The sequence below is a fragment of the Syngnathus typhle genome, linkage group LG7 (genome assembly GCF_033458585.1).
Source record: "Syngnathus typhle isolate RoL2023-S1 ecotype Sweden linkage group LG7, RoL_Styp_1.0, whole genome shotgun sequence".
NCBI classification, from domain to species: domain Eukaryota; kingdom Metazoa; phylum Chordata; class Actinopteri; order Syngnathiformes; family Syngnathidae; genus Syngnathus; species Syngnathus typhle.
The window spans coordinates 17492728-17504466 of NC_083744.1; the positions used below are offsets into that span (position 1 = coordinate 17492728).

The 11739-nt window shown below is 44.0% G+C and overlaps 1 protein-coding gene across 2 annotated transcripts; it reads right to left on the reverse strand.

Annotated features, from left to right (window-relative positions):
* Positions 1-373: 373 nt before the first annotated feature.
* Positions 374-10697, reverse strand: LOC133156796 (proprotein convertase subtilisin/kexin type 5). Of its 2 annotated transcripts, none has more exons than XM_061282774.1 (16): positions 10454-10697; positions 9434-9640; positions 9192-9260; positions 8896-8938; positions 7173-7318; positions 6686-6880; positions 5749-5835; positions 5482-5680; positions 5181-5404; positions 4623-4865; positions 4308-4553; positions 3329-3524; positions 3051-3256; positions 2888-2988; positions 2091-2262; positions 374-2020 (listed from the first exon to the last, which is right to left on the reverse strand). In XM_061282774.1, exons 1-16 carry the CDS (start codon positions 10629-10631, stop codon positions 1638-1640), a joined length of 2895 nt encoding a protein of 964 aa, XP_061138758.1. In that variant the 5' UTR covers positions 10632-10697; the 3' UTR covers positions 374-1637. The 2 variants fall into 2 exon arrangements, with proteins under 2 accessions (XP_061138758.1, XP_061138759.1); XM_061282775.1 differs by having other exon boundaries at positions 3329-3520; positions 4304-4553.
* Between the last annotated feature and the right edge of the window lie 1042 nt (positions 10698-11739).

An 11739-nucleotide genomic window follows, 5' to 3' on the forward strand; every position in this document is an offset into this window, starting at 1 on the left:
CGCCTCATAGTCCGGTGCGCCTTATATATGGACCAAATTCCTAAATTGAAACTGGCCCGAAGCATTGTGTCATGAAATCAATCATAAGTGGCCCGCTGAAGACTATGAATCATGAATCAAAAAGACTATGGATCATTATTTTGTGATTATAAAGTCATTTGTTACGTCTGAAGTTGAAATAAAAAAGATCAAATGGAGAATGATTTGATTTGGATTTGATTGGATTGATTTGGCCATTCATTGAAGGTGCGCCTTATAGTCCGGTGCGCCTTATAGTCCGGAAAATACGGTACTCACTGCGTGCTCGTTTGATTTCTTCAGATTTAGGAAAATGCTAAGACACTGAAGCAGAAATGAGACTTACACAGGTTGGTTGAGTTCAATTACAATTCTTGTTAAGAAAGCTCTGCTTTCAGGAAAGTACAATACAGCGCTGGGCCTTTCAAGAGCAGAAAGTCTCCATTCCGAAAAGGCAACATTCAAGGTTCTTTGGTCAGCTTATATTCAGTTGCACATGCCGGTTTGCTGGGTGAGGAGTCTTTGGGGTGGGGCAAGATCGCCGTGGTTATGGGCGATTCGGTGAGTGTGTGGGGGCTGCCGTCTTCCATCCCGTCTTTCGGCCTTGGCGATGATCTTTGGCCCAGTCCTTGGGTGACTCCCTCTGGCACCTGCTGGTTTTTATCTCCAAGTGACCTTCCTGTAAACATTCTCCCCCATTCTTGCACCTACACTGTCGCACCTCATTTCTTTCATCATTCTTTCAGTTTTGCCATTTTGTACGGAATGATGTGAGCTTTTGGCTGTGACATCATTCATCTATTAATGTTCCCTAACTATGCAAAGTTTGTTCTTTTGATACTCCATGTCTTTGCTTACGTCATTTTATTCTTAGTTGAATCATGCTTCCAACCATATCTTTTCTTTGTTAGGCAAAATATTTCCCTCTGTCCAGAACGTTCAGTAGTCATCGAAAACTGGCATTAGTCAAAACATAAGATACAATCAAGTACTGAACATTTTTAGACGACTTGGGCAGTGTCCGTGATTTAGAGAATCATCAGGCATGCATTAAAGGGTCATTAAGCTATTCAGGCAATATATCCCAAAACATTTGTTATTTCAAAGTGCTCAGAAATATATATCAGATCATAAAGTTATAAAAACCTTTGTCATTACCACCTATCAAAAATGTCTAGTTATGTCTTCTTTATTGATTTGGTGTGTAGGTATAATTATATGCTTAAAATGTTTCTTTTATTGATTTAATATGTGAATATACTTTTCTGTTTATGTGCTTTATTCAATGACGTTTGAGCATATCTGTTTTTGTCGCTCGGCAGGACTTTTTGTATTTCGACCCCATTCCTTCACGTCTCTTCGATATCAGCAAATCGTTTTTCTAATATAAAATGAAAGTTGTGAAACTGCACTAGACCACCTAATATTAACAAGATAACTTAAAGCGCAACAAATACAAAATGTCACAATTACTTTCCCACTGCTTGAGCGTCATTCAAACAACACAAAGTGACATCGCCAACTAGTGGCCAGGCATACACATTACAGTGTTTTGATGTCATTTTTTTGCAGGTCTACGTATGCGACCATTGTCCTAAATGGTTTTTGGTGGGTCTTTACTAGGACTGGTTGAGACAAGTACTCTCATCTACATTCTGATCGGCGTTGGCATCATGCTCGTGGATAAAACTGTAACGACGGTACACGGAGCCGCCTCGACTGGTGTACACCACGTCCACCTCGTCGCCGCTGTCCGGTTCGGGGACGCCGTGAGGCATGTTGGGGCCGCCGCTCAGTCTCTCGTAACTCCGCTTCCAGCAAAGCCTCCTCCCGGTTCGGGCCTTCAACAAGGCGAAGGCGAGCAGAGCCAAAACCAGCGCCGCCAGCAGGGCGACAGGCGCGGCGGCGGCGGTCGACGCGTGATTGAGGACGCTCGAAGACATGTTGTTGTCTGTTACCGGCTCGTCCATTGACTTGGGTTCGGGGGCCTCCACGCACAGACCTACCAAGAAGTAAGCGACCCGATCAAAACGCACACTCGAGAGCGATATCACAAAGTGTGTGTGGTGAACCTGAGCGGCTGTCGCAGACGCAGCAATCCGTGCGGTTCCCCCCCGCCTGGCAGCAGCGGGCACAGCGGCTCTCCACGGCGTGAAGGCCGGAATCTCGGTGACAGGTCAGGCAGTGGTCAGGTCTGGGCCCGCTGCAATGCTTGCACGAGCGGTCACATCCCGCGCAGGTGGCCTACGGCGGCGGCCATTGCAGAAAAGGTGCTTTTTAATTCCAAACGTGCTTTCTAATTAGCATATGCAGCGATCCCTCGTTTATCGAGGATAATTGGTTCCAAAAAACACCCGCGATTAGCGAAATCCGCAAAGTACGGTCACCAACAAGAAGTACTGGGCAGGCTAACGAGTTAGCGGAAAGATGCTAATTCGCGATCGTGCTAACACGCGAAAACAGTAATGTAAACGAACATTTGGAGCAATACTGTATTGTCCGAAAGGTTAGACGCGTGTTTCCTCAATTTAGAAGTTTTATTTTGACTTTTAAATGTTTTTGAATTTTGAAAAAAAAATCCGCGATGTAGCGAAGCCGCGATAAACGAAACGCAAAGTAGCGAGGGATCACTGTATTCGTTTCAAGGCGGACATTTTTCTGTCAACCAATTTGTTTGCTGATTTTTTTTTCCCCAGTCCTACGAAATAATTTTTGGGATAGATGAAAGGTGTTTCTATTCATTTCAATAGGGAAAGTTCATTTGAGTTTGGAGTCGCAAGCAGGAACAAATTAGCCGCTAATCAAACACAGATGAGGAACGACGACAATATCGTGCCATAAAACCGTCAACATTGTGTTTGCTGCAAACCTTTTCAGTGAAGTATTTCCCCTCCTCGCAGCGTGGATAGCAGACTTTGTCCTTTAGCGTGCTGCCATTGTCGCACGTCACACAGCTCTGAGGTGAGGCGTCTGACAAAAACAAACATCGTTTGCTAACAAAATGGCGGCCTTTGTTGTCGCTTGACGGTCACCTGCGCAGGTGTGGCAACTGATGTGGCACTGCAGGCACACGTCGTCCAGTCGGTAGAAACGCTGAGGGCAGCGCTCCACGCACAGCTTGGTGCCTCGCACCTCCAGGAGGGGAGGCAGGCAGGCCCGGCAGGATTCGGGCCCGGGACCTGAGCACATCTCACACGAGTGGTGGCATTTCTCACAACGGGAGCCCGCTTGGTAGTACCTGCGGGAAGAGGAACAAGAGATGATATCTCGATACAAAGTCAGCATTAGGAGATGCCGTCGGGCCCGGTACCCTGTGGGACAATGGCGGACACAGAGATGAAGGAGGCGCAGGGATCTCGGGGAACACGTGAGGCAGTCTCTGGGCGAGGACCCCGTGCAGGTGGCGCACACGTGATCGCACGGCAAACACAAGCCCAGCTGGGTTCCGTCCGCCTCCTGCGCGCTGGTGTACGTACCGACAGGACATTCGCTCACGCAGGTCCTGTCTGTAAAACAACCCGCAGACACGCCTGGCTTTATTCTCCTCTCAAGGACAATCAATGACATTGTCCCTTTCTATTTTTTATTGTGGCCATGAAACAATCACATTATTGCACCGCTTGATATACTTTGCACATTTATTTATTTAGAATATATTTTACGACGCAAAATTGACTTTTTATTGAGTCGGATTGGCCCACCTATAGTATAAAATAAAAAAGGAGAAAATAAAAAATTAGACTACCGTATTTTCCGGACTATAAGGCGCACCGGACTATAAGGCGCACCTTCAATTAATGGCCTATTTTAAGACTTTGTCCTTATATAAGGCGCATCATGTCAGATTTTTAATCCAAATCAAATCATTCTCCATTTTATCATTACTATTTCAACTTCAGGCGCAACAAATTAACTTATAATCACAAAATAAGGATCCATAGTCGTTTTGATTCATGATTCATAGTCTTCAGCGGGCCACTTATGATTGATTTCATGACACAATGCTTCGGGCCAGTTTAGATTTAGGAATTTAGTCCATATATAAGGCGCACCGGACTATAAGGCGCACTGTCGGCTTTTGAGAAAATTTTAGGTTTTTAGGTGCGCCTTACAGTCCGGAAAATACGGTATTTTTTTTTTTTTTTTTAAATAAACTAAATAAATCTCTTGTTATCCGCCCATTTCTCAAAATGCGTCTTCAATATGTATGTATGTCCAATATGTCAGTAAAAGATGAGGTGCTTTAAAGCACTTCTGATGAGAAGAGATGAACACCGATGGAAACTCACTGTGCAGGTATCGGGGGACAGCGCACGTCAGGCATTCATCTCTGCCGAGCCCCTCGCAGGAGTAGCAGTGGCGGTGGCAGCCCATACAGGTGAACTGGTCGTCGTGCAGGAAGGTCCTCGGCGGGCAGTCGCTATCACCGGTCACGCCGCACAGCAAAGTGTTGGGATCCAGGACCAGGCCTCGTTCACATTGGGTGCACTGGTCGGGGTCTGGACCGGAGCAGCTCACACACGTCTGGTGGCACTCTGCGCATCCGACAAACACGCTCAGGAAACTATGCGAGCATAGTTTTGGATTAGTGGTGTCGATTTCACCTTGGCACTCCGTGGCTGCAGCTTCATAGTAGGTGCCGGTCGGGCACTCTTTTGAGCATGCGCCCTTATAAAGTTTGGGACTGAACGTGGAGCAGGTCTCGCAGTCATCCGCCAAAGGCCCAGAACAGCTGGCACAGGTCGGGTGGCACAGACCGCAACGCCCCTCCTCCATGTCCTCGTAGTAGCCCGTGGGACAATTGGCCTTACAGGCGCCGTTCAGCATCAGATACAAGAAGCTGCACTCTGGAGGGAGATGGAAAAGCAACGGTAGCCTTTTCTGAAATATTTCAACTACCGTAATTTTCGGACTATAAGTCGCACCAGCCATAAAATGCCCAAAAAAGTGAAAAAAAAACCATATATATGTATATAAGTCGCTCCTGAGTATAAGTCGCCCCCCCACCCAAGCTATGAAAAAAACCCGCGACTTATAGTCCGAAAATTACGGTAAACTATTTATCATCTAAATGATTGAATATATGATATTTTGCATATATTTGAAAAAAATATAACATATTTAAAATAAGATATAAAAACAATTCAAAAATGTCTACTCACTGAAGCAGGTCCTGTCATCCGAGCAAATATCGCAATGAGGGGGGCAGCGCCTGCAGGTGGCGTCATCTGCAGGGTAAGCGCCCAGTGAACAGTTGAGGCCGCACACGCCGCCCTCCAAGTAGTGGCCGTCTGCACACGACAGACACTTTGTACTGGCCCCTTCACATGTCAGGCAGGAATGGTCGCAGGCGCTGCACCATCCCTCTGCTGTCTCCCAGTAACCTCTGCAAACAAAGTCAAGCCATCCCACACTCCATTGCATTTCTCACCATTCACACACAACGACGACAGTGCAGCTTACTCCGGGCAATTTGACCAGCACCTCCCCTGGTGGAGAAAAAGCTTCAAGCCACCTTTGGAACAGTCCACGCAGTTATCGCTCGAGCCCACGCAGGCCTCGCAGTTTGGCGAGCAGTTTTCGCACAGCTGAGTGGCCGAGTTAGCGTAGGAGCCGGGGGGACAGTGCGTCACGCAAGAACTTTCCTGGTCCAGGAAATAGTCTGTGACATCACAAGGCAGTGAGTTGTTTCACGTGGGAATTTGACTGGGCGGCTGGAGGTATTTGTACCTTTAAAACACGAAGAGCAATCCAGCGCCCGTGGGCCGAAGCAGGTCTTGCAGGAGACATCACATGTGTGACATTTACTGGACTCGGCTAGAATGAAAACACACACACACACGAATCACATGAAAGCAGGCTGTGATATTATTGCAGCACTAAAGAATTACCGTATTTTCCGGACTATAAGGCGCACCGGACTATAAGGCGCACCTTCAATGGATGGCCCATTTTAAAACTTAATCCTTATATAAGGCGCACCGGACTATAAGGCGCACCATTAATGCATCATGTCAGATTTTTAATCCAAATCAAATCATTCTCCATTTTAGCTTTTTTATTTCAACTTCAGATGCAACAAATGACTTTATAATCACATAATAATGATCCATAGTCTTTTTGATTCATGATTCATAGTCAGCAGGCCACTTATGCTTGATTTTATGACACAATGCTTCGGGCCAGTTTGAATTTAGGAATTTAGTCCATATATAAGGCGCACTGGACTATAAGGCGCACTGTCGGCTTTTGAAAAGATTTTAGGTTTGGAGGTGCGCCTTATAGTCCGGAAAATACGGTAAATGCTTGCCTGAGTCCATTTTGAAACAAACAAATCCAATTTTGCTCACTCAAGATGATTCATGAACACGTCAACAATTTCAAAGAAGTATCCATTTAACAATATTGTTCAGCATGCAGTTGTTTAGAATGGAGATGTTTTTTGCTTTGTAGCCAAATGATATAACTGGTGGCAAAGATCGCCATGCTTTCTGAAAATGCTTGACTAAATCGCCTCTTGACTGAGCGCTAGCGATTTGCGGAGGTGTGCCGTGACCCCAAAGGAGAGGATTCAAAGGTGTGTCAGCTCTAAGCATCCACTCTGCTCAAGTATGGGGGAATGAAGCTGTCAAAATTAGCCACATTCAAGATTGCAAATTAGCCTCACCGTCAAAGTAGTGCCCCAGTGGACAGTTTGCCAAAGGACACTGCCCGTGAAGAGGAGCGTTACCCGAGAGACAGAGGTCACAGTCCGTTGACCGAGGCCCATGGCATGATTGGCAGGAGCTGTGGCAAGGCTCACAGCGCCACCCGGTGGTGTCGCGGAAGGTTTGTTGGGGGCACTGTTTCACACATTCGCCTCCTGTCATTGGCAGAGAAGTAAAAAGTCTTGACAAGTGATCCATCTCAAGATCATCTGAAGACTATATGTGAAAAATAGTGGGTAGAAAAAGTCTACACACCCCTGTTAAAAGGCCCGTTTTTCAAATCTTTGATTTGTTTGATTTGCACATTTGCACACAAGCGCATGATTTGCAATTCAAATGAAGACAAACGACATACCGACAAACGACTCCCGCAAATTGGGTGTAAAAACACTCGGAGTGCAACTGCTGACCCGGGAGCATAATAAAGAAATGATCAAAGCGCGGTACCATTTAGGAAGTAATCTGGCTGGCAAGCGAGGCAGCGTGCATCACTTGTGCAGTCTGTGCACGGCACGGGGCAGGGCAGACACGCACCCCTGCCCGGCTCCTCATACGTGCTCTGGGGGCAGTGCTTCCGACAGCGGTGCCTGAAACTGTCAAAGGAAAAAGTTAATAAACAACCCGAGCGGAATGCCAATCCCAATATTTACCCTTATTAAATCATACAGCACAACCCAGCTTGGCTAATAATTATTGACAAAACTCAACTTGGCTTTTTTTTATGCCAATATGTTGAGCTATTGTGACATTTGAAATGGGCCTTTCAAAGTGTCACAATAGAAGAAGATGAATGTTGATACAGTCGGGTCCCGCCCCTTGAAATGACACGAGGAATGATAAAGCATCCACCGCACCCGCCGCCGTTCTACGGCTTCATACAAAAACACAATGCCGACCGATTTTCCTCATACATATTCTCCTTCCTCTTAATACAGAAAGTTAATTAGCATTTATTTGCAGCTCAGAGCCACGGGGAATCATTAACCTGTCTTGCGTATCCCCTGAGGGCCGTTGTGACTTATTAAACAGGAGCCAAATGTCCTGCAAAAGTAAAGACGTGCAGCAAAGATGTCACACGGCAAATCCACGGGGTGGCTTTTGCCACCTTCCCTAATGAGAGTCCAACCCAGGCTGTAATCTCCGTGGTGTTGCCGTGGCGGCGCTGGGATGCATTGGCTTTTTGAGAAGGAGCAGCTGGAGGCGCCACATCGTATCAATCAAGTCACGCACAATAGCATCTGCCGCAGATCTCCGCAAACGCACCACTTGAGAAACTGCGGGATGTTTGAGGATCCCTCTGTGCAAATATTAGAATCTCCATTCCGCCAGGGCACATCGAGATTACCCGAGCAACAACACCCCCTCCCCTTTTTTCTTTTATTGATGTCTAAGTGAAGTAAAACATGGTGCAGATGCACCATCATGTTAACCTTCAGGATATGAAGCAAACCTGCTGAGTGTTGTCAAAGTCAATTCTTATTTCCTTCGAGAGGAAGCTAAATGTCAATAAATACCAAACATCCATCAAGGTTTTTTGTTTTGTTTTTCAAAGTGAGGCTACTCCTGCAGACAGACTCATTATTTTCCCATTAGTGCCACAAAAGGAGAAATATATGGTTATGGACTCAACTCAACTTTTTTTTTTTTTATTGAGTACTTTAAAAAACAAAACCTCAGTTGACATTCACAAGCTGTGTAAAAGTTAGCATTTAAAAGTTTTTTTTTTTTAAAATATTCCCCTTTAAGAGCAAATGGGCAACTTGAGTGCCTGGTCAACTATCAAGTTGGAAATCCAACAATCTTTTCGCACTCTTTGCATACGCCTACACTTATTTGTTTGAAGTACAACCCACCTCCGAGCGCCACTCCGGCTCAGGTAACAGAATCTCGATGTAACCTGACTCATACAATGCCAGAAAAAGGCTCAGAAGCAAACAATAAGAGGTCTGTTTGAGTTCTCCAAACTGTGATCCATGCCAAGGGTCGGTTTACCGCTCCGAGTGAAACTCCGTCGACACCAAAGTCACATTCTTATTCAAGCATCTTGTTTGACTGTAACACTTTTTGAATCAAACGTCAAATAATCTGATGTTTACGTCTCGTCAAGGTGAGCGCGGGAAGTAAATGTCACTCATTGCCAGATAAAATGAATGGAAGATTAAAAACTTACAGGAAGTAACCTTGAGAGCAACTGCTGCAAACCTCAGGGTCTTCTGTTAAAAAAAAAAACAACACATCAAAATAAATAAAAAAAAAAGATTACCAATGACAAATGAAACTACCGTAATTTTCGGACTATAAATCGCACCGGAGTATAAATCGCACCAGGCATAAAATGCCCAAAAAAGTGAAAAAAACAACAACATATATATGTATATAAGTCGCTCCTGAGTATAAGTCGCCCCCCCACCCAAACTATGAAAAAAAACGCGACTTATAGTCCGAAAATTACGGTAATACAACTACCTGTTGAGCATGTTTTGCAGCCCATCTCACAGTCAATGCAATCTCCTGTATCGGGATCTTGTACTTGTCCTGGAAGACAGAGCCACATCAATCTGACATTTGGTGACATTTTCTGCAATTACATTTTATCTCTATCTGGATTCTGTCCTTTGTATCACATTTAAGCAACAGTGCGTCTGATACCGAGTTCTTGCCGTTGTTCTCGGATTTATCAACAGCAAAAGATCTGGTGTCCTGTTTACCTAGATCACACGCGAGTGCCGTTTGGCACAGCCCGTTGTGGAGTTTGTAGCGTTCGCGACATTTGGCGCAAACGTTGCCATCTGTGCACAGTTCACAATTGGCTATGCAGGGCAGGCAAGCATAGCGACCCCTGTCAGGATACAGTCCGCGCGGGCAGTGCGTCCGACAACGACCTTGGTGGAGGAAACGTTCCTGCCCATTTTCATCTGAAGGAAGAAAACAAAAACAAAGAAAGCTTCTAATGCATTTGCTTTTTCAGGAAGGAGCTATTTCTGACTCGCATCCATTTGACATACTGCTTATTAGGGTTAGGGTTAGCGAAAAGGTATCTGATTTTGGTAACATTGTGGGCCTGGTTGTGACCCTTGAGGCATCCCTTGATTATTATCTGTAAAAGTGGAGTGGCCACAAGCTGCACTTGCTTTTTTGAAACTCCTCCACCGCCCAACATGCATGCACACACACACGTGACAGCTCCAAAACAATGACTTTTCATGCTATTTGAAATACAACATCAAAGCTGCTGTGTAATACTGCAAGACAGTGCACTGATTTACAGACAGCGGTTGCAAAACACACAAACGTGTGCCCATGCCACAAGTGTGTGTCCATGTATGCGTGTGGTAGGGAGGGTAAACCCGGTGAACCGTGCAAGTAATTTGAGCCAAAGGGGATATTTTCTCCTTTCCCTCGGATTAACAAAGAGCCCATTCTAACACGATCGGATTACACCAAAGACGTAGGAGAAAAATGATCACACCGACATTTTTTTTAACTATGTCAACAGTCCCTCTGTGAGTGGAGTTGCTAGAAAAAACACCCGTGGTTGTTTTAATAAGGTTAAATGTTAAACTACAAATCACTTTAGTATGCATTCATTTAATACAAATACTATCCATTAAATGCAAACTACAAAAACACTTTGATTCTCTATTGAATCGATAGAAAATATTAAATTTAATCACGCAGTCAAAAGTGTATGATTTTCAATGTTCCAAGCATGATATCCGTTCACTCACCCACTCCACAGGTTGTGCACTCAAAAAGCTCATGACCTAAACACTCGGAGCAGGTGGGATGGCAGAGGACACACTGAGTCTTCAGCACAAACTGTCCTCTCGGGCAGGATGCCGGAGCTCTGCAGCCGACGAGAGCGACCAAGACGAGCGGGATCGCACCCAACGCGAGGGACCTCATGGCTGGGGCTGCGGCGACTGCAAAGTGAAGAGGAGGCAGCTGCGCCGCGACTGACTCGCACCGACGCAGTGTCCGTCCGTGCATGCAAGCGAGTCAAGCACCCGGACTCAGCACCAGCCCACTCATGTCCTAACTTGCTCGACCAGTTCACTGGAAAGTGGACAAATTGTCAGTGTGCAGGAGAAGATTGCATAGCCAGAATGAGATGGATAGATAGATAGATAGATAGATAGATAGATAGATAGATAGATAGATAGATAGATAGATAGATAGATAGATAGATAGATAGATAGATAGATAGATAGATAGATAGATAGATAGATAGATAGATAGATAGATAGATAGATAGATAGATAGATAGATAGATAGATAGATAGATAGATAGATAGATAGATAGATAGATAGATAGATAGATAGATAGATAGATAGATAGATAGATAGATAGATAGATAGATAGATAGATAGATAGATAGATAGATAGATAGATAGATAGATAGATAGATAGATAGATAGATAGATAGATAGAATTTCCAAAGTATGCATTCAATCTACTATGCGCGTGTTGTAATAATCTGACCTAGATTTATTCCAAAGTAAAATCTAGGTCGCACTCGGTTTGTTGAGATTTACGGATGTAAATTAGAGGGATTCTGTGCTTTACCCTGCTGTGGCTATTTATTTATTTATTTATTTATTTATTTATTTACGAAACCCGATAGCAACTCGAGTAAAACAATTGTTAAAGGGAGGTAGTTTATACCTTAACTAAAACAAACTGGAGTGATTTTGCCTAAAAAAAGATGGTACAAGAACAAAGAAATTGGTTTATCACGTTCTCCGTGGTGTGGAGAAGGATTACTTGCCTACGGCGTTTAGGTTTAATAACTAAAAACACTTTAAATATATGTAAATGTATCACAAGCTCGGTAATTTAGTTGGGAATGGTCCAAAGAAGATTTATTTATTTATTTATTTATTTATTTATTTATTTATTTATTTATTTATTTATTTATTTATTTATTTATTTATTTATTTATTTATTTATTTATTTATTTATTTATTTATTTATTTATTTATTTATTTATTTATTTATTTATCTATTTATTTA